Source organism: Equus asinus, chromosome 11, assembly GCF_041296235.1.
Source record: "Equus asinus isolate D_3611 breed Donkey chromosome 11, EquAss-T2T_v2, whole genome shotgun sequence".
Taxonomy (NCBI): domain Eukaryota; kingdom Metazoa; phylum Chordata; class Mammalia; order Perissodactyla; family Equidae; genus Equus; species Equus asinus.
The window spans coordinates 81,547,683-81,564,023 of NC_091800.1; the positions used below are offsets into that span (position 1 = coordinate 81,547,683).

The 16,341-nt window shown below is 49.0% G+C and overlaps 1 protein-coding gene across 1 annotated transcript in view; it reads right to left on the reverse strand.

Moving 5' to 3' along the window:
• The window catches only part of COL4A1 (collagen type IV alpha 1 chain), a 147,418-nt gene that overhangs the window by 14,748 nt on the left and 116,329 nt on the right, over positions 1–16,341 (reverse strand). Inside the window, exons 27-45 of the mRNA XM_044779703.2 lie at positions 14,307–14,399; positions 14,114–14,218; positions 12,264–12,361; positions 10,719–10,869; positions 10,372–10,485; positions 9,486–9,653; positions 9,281–9,370; positions 8,320–8,472; positions 8,074–8,172; positions 7,877–7,966; positions 6,710–6,849; positions 6,159–6,285; positions 5,983–6,063; positions 5,371–5,469; positions 4,271–4,321; positions 2,939–3,124; positions 2,192–2,325; positions 1,046–1,118; positions 169–240 (exon numbers count right to left, since the gene is read on the reverse strand). Coding sequence (XP_044635638.1) covers positions 169–240; positions 1,046–1,118; positions 2,192–2,325; positions 2,939–3,124; positions 4,271–4,321; positions 5,371–5,469; positions 5,983–6,063; positions 6,159–6,285; positions 6,710–6,849; positions 7,877–7,966; positions 8,074–8,172; positions 8,320–8,472; positions 9,281–9,370; positions 9,486–9,653; positions 10,372–10,485; positions 10,719–10,869; positions 12,264–12,361; positions 14,114–14,218; positions 14,307–14,399 — 2,124 coding nt within the window. The remainder of the gene's footprint in view (positions 1–168; positions 241–1,045; positions 1,119–2,191; positions 2,326–2,938; positions 3,125–4,270; positions 4,322–5,370; positions 5,470–5,982; positions 6,064–6,158; positions 6,286–6,709; positions 6,850–7,876; positions 7,967–8,073; positions 8,173–8,319; positions 8,473–9,280; positions 9,371–9,485; positions 9,654–10,371; positions 10,486–10,718; positions 10,870–12,263; positions 12,362–14,113; positions 14,219–14,306; positions 14,400–16,341) is intronic.

The window sequence follows — 16,341 nt, forward strand, 5'->3', positions numbered from 1 at the left end:
ATTAGCCAAACATGGCAATCCTGACAAGCAACCAAAGAATTTTTAATCAGCTGTTTCTGATAACCTTCAAGTCTTTTCACAGATGTGAGACCAAACATCCTAATTCTACGTGTTCAATGGCTTTCATACTTCCTCAAATCATCCTAAGGCCCCGCCAAATTCTCCTACCTTTCGTTCCAGGGAAACCCTGGTCCCCTTGGTCTCCTTTAACTCCTTGAAGGCCAGGGAGACCTTTCTGACCTGGAGGAAAGCAGAACATTGATCTTACACAGCATTCCAAAAGATATGCAAGTATGTGTGTGTAAACACATATGTACATACAGGCACACACATGTGGATACATATACAGGTGCATGTATATACTTGCACGTGCCCATCACACCTATACATGTGTGCACCATATATACAAGAATTCACACACACACATGCACGCATGCACAGTGAACATATTTCCAATTTATGCTCTTTCGAGAAAAGAGCATTACTTCTGGTCGACCATGTAAAGCTTTTCATGAAACTCTTCTTTCTAGAACCCAGAAGTTACATTTTTCCAAAGACACAAGAAACCATAAAGTGGTCACAACCAGTGGAGGGGAAAATGGTACTGCTTTTGGTCACATTCCAGTTCACACGCGTCCCCAAATAGACCACAAGATGCCAAAAACCTGTTCTACTCACCTTTCATTCATACGTATCTGACTAAGCAGTGAAAATAGCAGTGCCTGGAAGCCGGCAGGCACTCAATAAATGTTTGCTTAATACATTAATAAATTAACAAATGGCCCCAATCTATGACTTCTTATTAATATGCAAATGACTGAGATGTAATGATCCACTGATTCTTAGTAAGGAAATCTGAACGTCTTGATACTGCCATCCACGGGGTTATACAAACCCGGCCGCCACGCCGCAACGGCATTTTTAATTTAGAGGGAACTCTGTCTTGGGCTGTAATGACGCCGGTTGTATCACTGTGACAGCGCCGTGGTTAGGAAGCTTTGTGTAGTAAGCGTGTCTTCGAGCAGCGTCTCCGTGACTCTCTCACCTTGAAATCCCGGAACGCCCGGAGGGCCCATGTCACCCTTAGAACCTGTGATTCCTGGAGAGCCACCAATCCCCTAGACACACAAAGAGGATGTCAGTCGAGAATTGCTCGGGAGATGACCGAGAAGCCTCTCAAGTAACCGGCTGTTGGGAAGCTGGGACAGCCCCTCGAGGTTCTGCAAAGTAGCTCTGTAAACAAACGGGGCCTTGTGGTTTCTTGAATGATGTAAAAAGAATGACAAAACCTCTGTGTGTGCCTAAATTAGGAAGCTGGAAATTGGAACAACTTGCTTCATTCACTGTGTCCCCTCGGCTTGTCCATCTACATGGTAAGTTCTGGAAGCAGGTACAAATCTTACCTCTGGCTGTCCCCACCCCACAGCACAATGCCATGAACAGAGTCAGAATTCCCTAACTATGTGTTATGGCAACAGATCAATCTATCAACACCGAACTACCCTTCCAGAGAACTCTCCTCTAAACACTCAAGGAGAGTGCTTTTCCCTTAGAATGAGCTTCGTATCTTATCTGAAAAGTGATTGTAAATATGGAAAGAAGACAGAAAACACTAACGAAGGATTATTTTCCTTTATAATATAGCAATATTCATGTATTTTAAAATATTATCTCATTTTCTAGCTATTTCAACATAGCTGTTCCTTCCGCTCTATAAAAAACATTGCATTGGTTCTTACATATATTTGTTTCTTTGCTTTACCTTATTTTAAAAAGTGCCATAACCAAAATATATATCTATATACATACACACACATTTATACATATGTATATATAGAGAGAGACAGATAGTCACTGACTGGCAGTAGGAATGGGGAGTGTATCTCTATGTTACTGAGGCTTGCTTTTTGCATCAAGTTTGTAAACAGACTTTTAAACCCAGGCATTGAACTAAAATTTCTAGTAGTAGGACATTTCCGTTTAACGGTTCTCATAAAACTGATTATAAAAAATGCTATGAGAGTAGCCTGCTCTGATGCCAGTAAAGATGGCTGATGACTCGCAAGAGAGAAGGGACTGGCCCAGAGAGGATGTGGGAGGGTGGCACACACGTATGCATACATGTAAACACAGACACACAGCTTATTTTGTGATCCTTTTCAAAAACAGGACCTACAAACAGACAACTTACAGGCATGCCCTGGAACCCTGGGTCTCCCTTGGGCCCTGGGGCACCAGGCGCCCCCGGCCAGCCTGGGTTTCCTTTGTCACCTTTCAGTCCATCAAGCCCGGGGAGCCCCGGCGGCCCCATGGGTCCCGGAAGGCCTAAAAGGAGACACAGAAGTCACACATTTGAGGTTAGAGGGGATTTTATGTACAACGGCCATTGGCTGTGGTTGTCATCAGTGCCACCCAACTGTCCCCAACTACACACACCACCACCCAGCTGCGTGAACCCTGAAGAAATCAAGGCAGGTTCTAGAAGGAAGAATCTGCTCAATGGGCAGAAAATGGTGATCTAAACACCCCAGTCGGAGCGTCCAAATGCCCTGTGGTCCCTGTGCTCGGGGGAGCTGTGCTGCAGTGCGGTCACCCTGGCCACGGGGCAGAGGCCTGCCGGGAGGGCGTCTGGTTTAAAACACCACCACAGGTGGCATTTGTGCTCCAGGCTTTCTCAGTAGTGTCCTTTCTCGCCTCTGCCCAATTACTGTCATATTTACTAAATTCCTTGACAGAAAAGTCAGAAGAAAAACATTGACCTAATGGAGGCCAGATCCAAGAGGGTCAAGGTGTTAAGTAGTGTCCAGCTGTAACAAATGCTGCAAATTTCTAAATAAGAACTCAGTTGGGAATTTAAGTATTTACACTTCTTTTACACTTGTGTATGTTTGTGCCTTCTGTTGTGGCTCCAGCTCTGACTTGGGTTATGCCTCCTTACCTGGCAGGCCAGGTTGTCCCTGAGGGCCCCGGTCTCCTTTGGGCCCCTCCACAGCGTGGCCCGGAGCTCCAGGCAATCCTGGCTGTCCTTGTGGCCCCGGAGGTCCCAAGAACCCCGGCTCTCCTTTGGATCCAGGTATTCCTGGACTCCCAGCCAATCCTGGGAAACCCACGTCACCCTTTGAACCTAAACAATAAAAACAGTTTGAGATAATGACAAAGGCAGGGAAGAAGAGAAACCCCAGTGCACCAGTGCACTGACAAGGAGGGAGGGGCTTCTGGAAGGCACAACTGGAGCTGGGTACCTTTTCTCCTTTTTATTAAATAACACAGTAGACTCCTACCATGGCCGACCACGGCCATGAAGAAGAGTAAGCTTAGATACAAAGAACCTGGCTCTCACTCTTTATGCTTTTTAAAGGAAGTTTTCTATGGCAAAGACATTTGAATACATGTATAGATAAGCCTGCAAGCAGTTGCACTGATAAAATTAAGGGCTTCTTCCACCAAGAGGTGGATGAATAAACAAATTATGTTATATCCGCACTATGGAACACTACTTAGCAAGAAAAAGGGACCAACGACTGATACCAGCAACAACACAGATGAATCTGAAACTAATTATGCTACGCGAAAGAAGTCAGAGTAAAAAGCGTACATGCTGTAGGGTTTCATTTATACAAAATTCTAGAAAATGCAAGCTAATCTATTATGTCAGAAAGCAGATGGTTGCTTAGGGGTGGGGGGCAGCAAGGGGCAGAAGTGGGGATGACCAAGCAGCCTAGGAAACTTTTGGGGTGATAGATGTGTTCGCTATCTTGAATGTGGTGTTATTTTCACAGGTACGTGCATAGATCAAGACTTATCAAATCATACACTTGAAATACGTGCAGTCTATTGTATGTCAATGATTGACGAAAAAAACTTTTTAGAAGTTTTTTAAAAGTAAGAGCTTTTAGGAAAAAGAAAATCGCATGCTTAGTTTTAAACATATTACCCAAAACTTGCCAATAAAAAACACCAAAATTCTAGGATTTTTTCAAGGTTATTAAGAAAAAATAAAAAAGGAAAGAAAGAGGGTCATCACCGAGAAGGATGGCAGGGTCCCTCCCTGGCATTCTCCCCCCGCTGTTCCACAGGGCAAGGAATCCAAGACACAAGGTGCCATAGGGTGGCTTGTCACGGGCCAGTAGGACGTGTCAGTTAGATTGTCCCAGACCCAGCATCCAGCACCCACATCCGACTGCTTCCTTGCAACCATTTGCTCTGGTCTGCTGGCACTGTGTGCATCAGCGGTTAGTTGAAAAGGAAGAATGCGTTTAGCAAATGTTACCTTTCTCTCCTTTGGTCCCTGGAAACCCTGGGAATCCTCTTCCGGGTAGACCTGTAAGACCAAGGTAAGAAGCCATGTTTCTCTCTCCTCAAACAGGCAATCTGCAGGCACAAGCGCAGTATCAACTCTGCGCCAATGCCACACAGCACTTGCAGAACACACAGGAATCAGTAATTGCACCTTGCAAGTAAAATTACATTCCTTCAGTTGTTCTAAGATACTATTGACTGGATATATAGAATTTAGTACTTTTTCCTAAGTACCTTTCAGCTCAGAACCATTACAGTATTTAGCAGAAATGATCTGCACAAATGACTACTCATTTCCTACCACTGTCTGGAGACTCACAAAATGGTTTTTCTCAGAGACGACCATCCAACTAACAGCTCTTCTAAGGGAGGTGGGGACAGCCAGAGACACCGGGGGCAGCAGACACCAGGAAGCCCACAGACACGAGTAAAGGGCGTGAGGGAAGATTCACACGGGGGAAGGAGATATATATATATGTGATACAATATATAACATAAACATAAGGTGCATAGAACAAGAAAATGAACTGTAGAGAGAGGCCAACACCAACAGCAATAACCCCCTGGACGCTGCTCCCCAGCAATATCCCCTCCACTCCCCTGACTTGGGGCAGCCTGTTTCAGATGTGCATGCGTCTTGCTACATATGAGTATTAGTCCACATGTGGCTGTCACTGTCGAAGCTTGAAGCTGGCGCTTCTGCCCAAGTTGCGACGCCCCCATCAGTGACAGGAGCAGACTCAGGGGCAGCAAATATTCCCAGGACCATTTCTCCAAGGGGAAAGGCCAGGCAGAGAAGGAGTGGTCTGGGCTTTTTGTGTGTGGCTCCTTCACTCACCACCAAGAGCTCAGGCCATTTCAGGGGAGGTGCCCATAGGGATCTGTGGAATAAATGAAGACTCCCTACCCTTTCCTCATCTGAGCCTGCTCCCCCCTTATCCACGTGGGTGTTTAAACAGCCGTACAAACGTATGGTGTCGATGCCACTTTGTACCCAGCTCTGGGCGCTTAGGCACGGCCTGTACGTCTGTGGGAAATGCTCACTCTGAAAGGGATGGGAGCCGGACCTACCTGGTTCACCCTTCTCTCCTGCTGACCCCGGGATTCCATCACTGCCAGGCTCCCCTTTCTGGCCAGCTGGGCCCGAGGGGCCAGGCTTCCCAGGAAGACCTCAGAGAGAAAGGTCACATCGGTCAGTCACGGAAGCTCTCGCAGCACCTGGTCTGCGTGTAATATGCTCCCTTCCCGACATTCTCCCTGGAAACCATCCTCCCTGAGCACGGCCCTTCAGAAGGGACCGTCCACGCTGCTGGCAACACCACTGCGCCCCAACCCCTAAAAGCCGGTGCGAGCAGAGAGAAAGTACATCAAACTCCCACGCCAAACACACAAACCTATTTCTAGAACCAACTGGAACCAGCTGCAAAACCAGTTCAGAGACTTTGGTTCTAGTTCCTAACTGGTGGCCAGACCTCAGAAAGACCCCGTAAGCCCCCCTCAGCTCAGTCTGTTCATCTGAAGAGTGGAGGGGCGGGCCCACTGGCCTCTGGTCCTCCAGAGACCACCCAGTGACATCGGGGCCCACAACTCGCCGTCTGTGAGGGGAGCTCCCTGGAAGCCTTGATGTCCCCTTGGCCTTCTCCCCCCACGCCCCCCGGCTGTGCTCTAAAAAGTGGTCTCTACCTGCTTCTCCTTTGATACCAGGGATGCCGTCCAACCCTGGGAGGCCTTTATCACCTTTTTCTCCAGGCAACCCAGGGCTTCCTAAAGAAAAGACAAGATACCGGAACGCCCATCAGTTTGAGGTTTTCTTCATTATCTTTGAACCCCAAGCTGAGGCGGTGGCCCCGCGCACCTACCTGGATAGCCCACGCTCCCCGGCAGGCCTTTGGGGCCTGGGGAGCCGGGCATGCCCGGGATCCCAGCACTTCCCTTCTCGCCCTTCTCTCCAGGAGTTCCCGGAAAGCCTGCCAGCCCTTGGTCTCCCTGGGAGTAAAAATTGGGCTCATTATAATGTGATATCTGGACAACAACACACACTTTGGTACAATGAATACTGCATTGCAGAAATTCCATTTCCAGCTTCCTAACCAAAGAATCAAAGTCCACTTTTGAAAAAAGAGGGAAAACTAGAAACCCAGAGCAAAAGAGCCCACTGTTGTTTCACTTCCCACGTCCCTCTTGCCTTCCCTCTCTCCCCGTGGCAGCTGCTCCCCGGGCCTCTTAACCAGTGTCGATTCTTCCCGGGGAAGGTAGCGAGGAGAAGGGGGAGGAGGGAAACTTATGACAAACTGGGGGCACTGTTCTAGGTTCTGATTCATCTCATGGGCTGAGACACTCATTACATTTCTCACGAAGCATTTCTGCTTGGATGGATGGGAGGGGAGGTCCCCAGGCAGGATGCTGTTACCTTGTCCCCGGGCCGTCCCGGAATCCCAATGCCAGGGAGACCCGCCTGCCCTTTCTCTCCTTTGGCTCCTTTCTCTCCAGGTAAGCCAGGGACGCCCTGCGGGCCGGGGATTCCAGGCACACCCTTCTCTCCAGGGGTTCCTGGAAACACAAACAACTGAACCTGGAATGCGTGATTAGCAGGTGCTAACGTTAAAAATAAAGAAGCGCCCTGACGATCAGTCCAGAATGGCGTGAGAGAACATGGATTCACGCATTTTTCAAGGTGGGAGTCAGCCAGGCTGGTGCCCGTCACAGAAGCACAACAGAGCCACGCTGGGAAACGTCGCTCCCATCTTCTGAAGACAGTCACCTCACAAAGACAGACGAGAAACACATCAACCACTTAGGAAAATACACCGACTTTTGCAACAGTATAAAAAATGGCTTATATGGCCTTTATTCTATAATCAGCTCTCACTATCGAAGGGAATCAGAGGGGCTGGAGGCAGGCCATGAGGGTACGTGTGCACCTGGTTTCCTAATGTAGGTGCGCAGCCAACCCTACTTATACACAGGTGTAAACAGCAGCCTAAGGTGTTTCTTTCTCAAAACAAGTGGTAATGTGCCTCGTTAAGACTTAGGGAGGAGTCAGAGGGGAGGCCTCTGGCCTGACTTTTGCTTCCCTAGGGAATTGTGAGAAGCAGTAACACCCACAGCATCCAGAGCTCTCTGCCTTCTCTCCCGTGCCTCCCTCTGGCTGCCATCCCTGGAGCAAACGCCGGCAGCAAACGGTTGAGGCTGGTTCAGGACTGGGGCCGAGGAGCCCAGATGGTCCTTCTGAGCTAATTGTAAGGGGTCTTCGAGGCAGGAGCGTCCTGTGCTGGCAAAACTGAATGGAGAACTAAACATCTCCTGGGGAGATAAAAGCCAAGTGGACGATCACTTGGAGAGAGTCAAAAGGTGACGGTGTGCAGCCCAGGTTTTATTTCATTAAATTGTGAGGTTTTTTTTTAGCACTGGTCACGGTGTCAGCCAGATGCCATCCAGCCCCAGGCAGGACAGCACACAGGATTGAAGACGTGGATTCATGCGAAAGACACAACGGATCTCATTCCACAGAGCCACCCCACCAGCACCGCAGGTGCAGGTGCTAGAAAGAAGACCCCCTGTTCTAAACCCAACATACCTGGCAGGCCCATTCCACCGACCGATCCTTTGGGGCCGGGAAGGCCCGGAGCACCCGGGGTTCCACCTACACCGGGATCACCTTTAGGTCCTAGAATGAAGAGAAAAACTCAACAGGTTACCACCCGTGAAAAGTTCCAGGTAACACTCCTCAGCATGAGCGCCTGTTGTGCAGGCGAACTGAACTCCACTCCGTACCTGGCTGCCCAGGGTGTCCTGCTTGGCCGTCCTTTCCAGGAACTCCTGGGGTTCCAGGATCTCCCCGGGATCCTTTATCACCAGTTGGTCCAATTTGTCCTACACATCACAGAAAAAATAATGATGACCCGTGTCTGGTTAAAATAAAGCAAACTGTTGCAAAAAATTGATATTATTTGTGGAGAACTGAATAACTGGCGAGGCACATCGTTCTATCTCCGTTGTTAAAGACTTCCTCCAGGTTACCTTTTTCTCCTTGGTCTCCCTTCTCTCCCTTCATGCTGCCCATGTCCACTTTATCCATGGACCCAGGCTTGCCAGGGAGGCCGACATCTCCTTTATCGCCCTTGAAGCCAGGGTCTCCCCTGGGTCCCGAGGAGCCTGGGAAGCCGTGGTCCCCTGCAGAGGAAAAAGAAGGCACTGGTGAGATGTGGCCAAGGGTCTCAAAGGCCGTGACGAAGCACGGTGCTGTTTCTAGCTCGTAGAAGCAACTGGTAAATGTGTCGAGAACTAACAGACTGTCCAAAAATGGATTAAACGGAGAGTGTCTGAGTTACCCAGAAGAGTCTGACCCCAGGTCAAGGAACTGTTTAATAAAGTCATTTTCTAGATTTCACGACTTGCTAATAATTCTAATATATGTGACTTAGCTTATTAGTTTAAATAATTTATATTTTCTCTCCTTCCTAAATATCTTTATCACTTCTCTTCATAGTGCCCCTCAATTCTATGCAAAATAACAGGATGGGACTTTTCCTGTTCTACTAAACAAAGGACCATTTATTACGTCTCACATTCAAAGTCAATTTCTTTTTATAAAAAAAAAATTTTGGACCAGTTTCAAATGACAAGATAAGGAATAACAATTAAGATTTGTAAAGGTGTCCAGTTTCCTCCTTTGATTCTAAGGACTCAGTCCCTGTGCCTTTGTATGACTGAAGATTCCACCGTTGAAAGAAAAGAATCTCAACTGTACCAATAAGGAAAACCTGAAAACCTGTCTCCTCTGCTTTGTTGGCCGAGCACAGTCTTTAAGCCCACAGGCCCTGTGCACCATGAGCTCCTCCTGGAAGAAGGACTCTTGCTTGATCTCCTTAACTCCTTTCCTCTGCCTCTTGAAATATGACCTACAACCATCGGAGAATTTCCAACGAGGAATTGAGATGTGAACACAAGAAGGACTTTTCCGGAGTTACCAGCTCCCTACCTTTTTCACCCGGCAATCCTGGCACGCCTGCTGGTCCTGGTGAGCCAGGCTGCCCCGGGGTCCCCATGACGCCCATCTCTCCCTTGGGACCTGTGGCCAGATGGAAGGACCATGAACATTGATGGCAGATGCTAAGGGTCATGAACAAGACAAGGCAGGGCGTCCCCTGATTGACGATCCAGGGCAGGGGTTCACGAATCATTACCTGGAAACCCGGGAAGCCCGGGCGTCCCCTGCTGTCCGGGAAGACCAGGCAGCCCCGACTGCCCCGTGAGGCCGGGCAGACCCTGAGTCCCTTTGTCGCCTTTGGGGCCCGGCATGTCCAGGCCTGGGAATCCAGGGAAACCCTTCTCTCCTTTCACTCCGGGAGGGCCTGATGGTGGGCAAAGAACAAAGAACTGTTAGTAGAACATGCAGGGCGCTGTGCAGGGCCCCTCATTGCGCTCAAGTGTGACTCTGCACAGAAGGTCTGTGAGCGTGCCCACGCTGGGGGCTGGGGTGGCTTCTGCCTTCTCGGATCGTGGCATCTGGGGCCACCCAGGCAGTCACCAGTAGACAATGTCCCAAGACAAAGTCCCTCCTTTCTGCCATCAGTGGCCAGCAATTACCACTCTAAGTGCCACTCTCCGACGTCCTCGGGCCTAAGACTAGCTTCTCTGCAACTGTGTGTCACCGACTGTCTGGCCCTGCTCCACCATCCCACCCTCGTTCTAGGATTATTCTTAAAGGGAAAGGGAGCTTCCAGACATGGACTTGGTTAGCTTTAAGTTACCCACAGCTTATTAACCCTCCTATGGAAAGGTAAGATAGAGACACCAATCGTTGAGAATTAAATGAACAAGTTATTGCATATACAATAAAGGGGGGCTGTCTCTCTGGCAAGTGAAGCAAGCTCAGCGGGAGGAAAAGAAAGACACCTGCGACTTTATGTTTAAGCAAACAGTAGAACCTATTTCCCCAAAACAGAATTTACTTTTTCTCCTTTAATTCACAGATGCTAATCTCCCCGTCATGGAGACACCAGCATCAGCTCCGATCTCATCACGGGTGCGATTTAGAGAAGGGATAATTCTGGAAGAATGCTGCATCACCTGATGACCCTGGTGGTCCTTGTCCTCCAGGGGGACCCATCACTCCAGGGGGGCCTATTCCGGGAACTCCTGGAGCTCCTTTGGGACCTTGTAATCCGGGAGGTCCTGGGTCACCTGGAGGGGGAGGAAACCGTGAATAAACCACACAGGGACCACAGCATGCTTCACAGCGTACACTGCCCACTCACACAGTAAGCCACAACAACCAAAAACCATAAGCTCTAGCCTTCTAGGATTTTCCTCATTCATTCAACAAACTTTAACTGAGAACCTAACAAGTGCTCTGGGAACACAAAATAAACAGACCTAGTTCATGCCACAGTCTAGATTCAGCCGTAAGAAGTTACCTCTGATTCCCTGAAGGCCTGGGGGGCCGATAGCTCCATGCTCTCCAGGAATGCCTGGTCCCCCGATGCTTCCCTTCTCCCCAGGAGTGCCAGGAATGCCGGGAAGACCTGGCGATCCTTTGAGTCCTGGCAGACCTATACCAGGCTCTCCCTGGAAGTCCGCAAAGCACAGAGAAGCCATGTTTTTAATCAAGCCGAGAGCACAAGTGCAGCCTGTAACTGATAACTGCCGACGCATTTAATAACAATAAAATCCATCCAACCCTCCAGTTTGCGAAGCTTCCTCACGCCTATTATTACCGCTCAGTCTCACTACAAGCTGCAACATAGGGGATTTTTATTATTTTCACTTTACAAAGGAGGAAAATCAAGACTCCCCCTCGTTGAACAGCTCGTGCACAGTCACAGAGGCAGGATGTCCCCGGGTCTCCGGGCCCCTCGGCTCTGCGGCCCCCGGTCTGGGAAGAGCTGACTCTAAATAATGGACAAAACGCCACATGCGACTTGTGACCAGCTAACATGCCTTCTTAAGAGGTGGAAAGTTCCAGGACTGGAACAGGACACCATTTGTTTGGTTTTTTGTTTAAATGAAGGCTTTCGTGTCAAATTAAACATTTAAAACTGTTTCATGATCAAAGGGCTTTGACAAACACAGATGACTAGAAGTAAAAGCAGCATTTTGAGGGCCTGAGGGTACATTCAAAACAGCCCCAGTTGAGGCACGGCTGTGGGCCGTGGGGAGCAACAGGCGGACGTTAGGTCACCCGACCCCCTGGGAGGGAACAGGCCAACCCGGTTCTGTCCTTGGCAAGGCGTATCTATTGCCCTTGGCCCCTTCTTCCATTTAGGACCCACACCCTCTGGCAATTTCCCTTCCCTTCTTTATAATAAGGAGAGGATCTAACCAACGCTCACCTACACTTGCTGAGTGAAATTTCAAGTATTAGCAAGTGGCAGGGGAATATGTGAGGGCAAGGTGGGTCCTGCAGTCACACTAGCCCAGGGGTCCCCAACCAGAGCCATTTTGCCCCCTGGGGTGACATTTGGTAACGTCCACGGATATTTCTGGTTGTCACAACTGGTGGTGGGTATAGGGGGCTCCTCTGATATCTGTGGATAGAGGTCAAAGATCCAACAATGTTTGGGGCAGCCCTCACCACAACGCATTCCTCAACCAGAATGTCAATGATGCTGAGGCTGAGAAACCCACACGGGACCCTCCCGGGTGGCTATGACATATTTTAGGACAGTGACTTTCAAATGGCTTTCTTTTGCCACCACAATAAGACACACATTGTATACTGAGATCCAGTAGACAGAGGCAAAAGCATCCTCATAAAGCTGGAACAAATGATTCTCCCCAAAACATTCACCACCACGTGCTACAAACTCTGGTATTTTCTATTCTACGCTATTTCATCAAAAAAAAAAAAAAAAAAACTATGCTCGTCCAGCAAATCCTGTGAGATTAATAACCCACATTTTATGTGTCCAATTAATAACAAGGATAGGGCAACAGCAATCCAGAGAATGCTCAGTACCCACCTTTTGGCCCGGCACACCTGGAGAGCCAGGTAGGCCACTAAATCCTTGGCGACCCGGATTCCCAGGAGGTCCCACATCTCCAGGTAAGCCATCAACACCTGTTTTGAAGAACGAAAAAAATCATTAACATAACGATGCTATTCCCCACTTTCTTCACTTCTTTTGTACTTGCCCAAATGGACTGAACTGATCTGAGAGGGCCGCAGCACGGAAGCCCTATCGAGGCAGGTCTAAGAGGCAGGATGAGACCAACCTGGTGTGGAGGTGCCACCAGGGCCAGCGGGGCAGCTCGGGCAGCGCCTGCAGCCCCTTCTTCTTTCTCCCTCCACCTGTCCCCCTCCCTTCCTCTTCTTCTACTCCCTTTGACCTCTTCTGTCCTGCCCCACTCCCCCGAAACAAAACAAACACACACACCTTGGCATTTGCAGACTAACAATAGCCCTTTGACTCTTGCTATGCAAGTGCGGCCATGTGGGGAGCATCACCATCACCTGGTCAGAAACCCAGCCCAGATCTACGGAGGCAGACCCCCCTTTATCAAGACCCCTCGTGGTTCGTGGACACAGTAAAGTTTGAGAAGCGCCGCGTTAGACCACTGGTTCTCAAACGTGGCTGCTCCACATTGGAGGCAGGTGGGGACATTTAAGGACCGGCAGGGTCCCAACCTCAGAGGCTCTGATGGGCTTTCTGACAGCTGGCCACGTGACAGCAAAGTCTGAGAGCCGTTGGTTTTCAATCTTCCCAGGGGCCTGACAGGGCGGACCTGATGGCCCACCAGTGCCCACATCTCCAAGCAGGTTCCTGCAATGTGGGCAAAGGACCTCTAACTAAGGAGACCTTTCTCAGCTAAATTCTACCAGTCACGATGGCAACGATCCAGTTCTCACAGGGACTACAGTGCTTCATGAACACGCAGAAGGCTGTAGCATCGTTCCCTGTGAGCCTGGAGGGGCACCCAGGGCATGCTGCCCTTTAAGACAGAAATGGCCACGTGCAAGGGTAGGTATTATGTGGCTCCTGGAGGAAACAGCCTGCTGTCTCCTGTCCCCCACATGTGAAGGCCTGTAACCATGAGAGGAGCGTGACACGGGGCCTCCAAACAAGCGGTCAGGAGACTGGAGAAGTCTTTAGCTAAGTTTGGCCAGAAGGCCAGTAAAACTGGGGTCAGGATGCTGGCCCAAATGGCAGAGACATGCCCCTTGTGGCTCTCAGTGCCTTCTCAGTCCTGGACCGAGGTCCATATGGCAAGTCTACACATTAAGCTCTACCTGAAAGACTGGTAAACCTAAAAAAAGCTACAAAAAGGGTGAAATTCCTCCTGACCTCCTTACAACTTTCAGAAATAAGCACTGGTTCTAAAACATCAGCACCCCACGGGGATTCCGGCCCCGTAGTGTGGGGGCTTTTTCCCCCAAGAGCAGAGCCCCTCCTCCTATTCCCCTGCAGCCACCCTCTGACTTGCAAACCCAGCAAGGCGTGGGTCCCGGTGGGCTCTATGAGAGGGAGCCCCTTCAAGGGAGGGTCTTAAGCAAACGCAGCATCTGCCAGCTCCCTGGGCAGCTTCTGGGTCCTCATGTCCCAACTCCTTCCCACCCAAACCACTCTACAGGGAGGCGCTGTTTCTCCTGTCACCTTGGGGACTGAAATTGCTGTCCCCCACTGTGCAGATTCTGGGGCAAGCCCCCACTAATTGCACGGTCACTAAGTCATAGAGCGTGGTTACGTCCATTGCCTCTTTTTCTCACAATTCACATGAGGATGAATGAAGAGACCACGACCTTTGCTGCTGACCAGCCAGGCCGGCCAGAGCAACGGCCCAACTCATGTTTGGGCTCATCTTGCCAGTTTACCTTTGGGGCCAGGAGGCCCTGGAAACCCAATCCCGGGCTGGCCAACAGCACCCTTCTCTCCCGGGAGGCCCGGCCTTCCTGGGGTTCCAGGAAAACCTCGGTCACCTGTTGTAAGAAAGACCAGTGGTCAATATGAGAAAAACATGAGCATGTTCCCATTATATCTCCAGGTGAACTAGAACCCTCAACGTACCTTGGGGGCCTTGGAAACCTGGGGACCCCGGAAGTCCTTCTGCTCCAGGAGGACCAGGTAAGGGCACGACTTTTCCTGCTTCACCCTTGGGACCTGGGAAAAGAGCAAGGACATCGTGTGTGAGCCACCGCATCAGGTCCTCTGAGTCCACCTTGTACACCTGGAGAGAAGCCTCTGTCTGCAGGCTTCCATTTCTTCCCTCTACTTTTCCAGAATCTTCCACAGAGTGATCCTCCTCTCCCCAAAATTTATCTCCAAAACAACCTAGATGTTTGTTTAACACAAGAATTCCTGAAGAGTCCAAAATAAAAGTCACAAAAAGCTGAAAAATCTATAATAACAAAATGGGGGACGGCCCTAGGTAATTTCTTAATTAGCCTATCTCAAAAAGTTAAAACACTTGTACTGTTCTCTCTCAATTTCTCAGATAGTACTAATTCTGAGTTGCTTTGAGGCCAACCTAAATTATTTTCATCAGTGGTAAATTATCTTCAGGGTATGCTAAGTGCATGACTGTGCATTATCCCTAACGGTGGGGCTGGGTAGTTTGGTGGCATCTGGAGCAGCACAGGAAAACCACCACTTCTGTCTCTGCCCCAGGGGGTGCAGGCCCAGCTCCCTGGTGTTCATGCCTACGAGATCCACTGGGTGTCAGGAGTTAGCTGTTAAGAAAGCACCAAAGGGCTCACTCCAAGAATGTGTGCACTGACTCTTCACATATCTTAAAAGGTTTCAAGTTGCGCAGGGCCTCCCAACGACAGTCAACACACTCTTTAGCGATAGACTGTGGGAAAAGCCAAGCAACTGACCCCAGCACATATTTGCTATTAGTTCCACCTCTGAGAATGAGGCTTTTATGATCACCAGAGTAAACACAGCTCTGGCATATCAAAGAAGGTTGGGTTTCTAATCCAAAAGCCAATTGGGTCTGGTTGGCCAAGGAACTCTACGGAATGTGGATCAACAGTGCTGTCAACACCCTCTTCAGGAACCTTCTTCTCTGTCCTGCCAGGATGTATCTGTATGTGCCCCAACTGGCCAAGAAGAAAATCTGATTCCTTTTCACAGCTTTACAAATTTTCAGATTCCACAAACACAAAGAACGCTTGTTATGTTGATTTTGGAATCAGGAGCTATGGGGCAAGTGATCAGCGGTCCCTTTTCCAAGACTGGGGGTCTTTCTAAGTCCAACCCAGTATTTCCCTGTCTCCAAAGGAGCCATAAAAGAGACATTTCTGGGATCCCTGCTAAGCAAAGAAGAATTATCAATGGTGTCATAACTTGGTGCTAAGTAACCAATAATTATACAAACGATGAGAATGACATTAACAGTTACATTAGGACGCTATTCTTGGACTTCCATCAAAGACTGGCTAACATTTCCTCTTTAAAGAGCTTATGAACTTTACACTATGTCTTGATAAAGAAATAATAGTGCCCAATGGGTACAGGGACTGATAAAACTCAAGCTAGATACATGGCAAGTGACAGAATCGGTAACTTAGTGAGTAAGAAGGTCACAGCGTAATTACTCTACATAGTTCCTGTTGGATATTTTGATTGTCTAGCTACTTAGTGATTACATTTTTCAAGGTTTACTAGTCACACAGTTTTAATCACCCAAAGTCCTTTCATCATTTTTACAACTTTTAAAACATTTCTTAGTAAAGAACCCTTCCTTTCCTCCTCTACGCCCAAGCCATTCTTAGCCTCTACTCTTCTCATTCCAGTATTTTCTAGAGAGCAATATGAGGGTTCATTTCTACCCTGAATCATGTTCAACTAAGAAATTACTGAGAGCCTACTGTGTGCAAGGCCTGGGGCTACCCCTTTTTCACTCTTGTCCTTGATAATAAGCAAGCTGTGAGGATGCAGCAGAGAATGTCTGTGGGAACCCTCATGCAGTCCTTTCTCCACGTTCTCTGCCAAACCCTGGACAGTCAGTGAGCTCCAGGAGGGCAGGGCGCCTGTCTTGTTTATCACCCTCTGGTCACCACTAAGCACAGCAGTCCCAATAGAATCACATAAAATCACA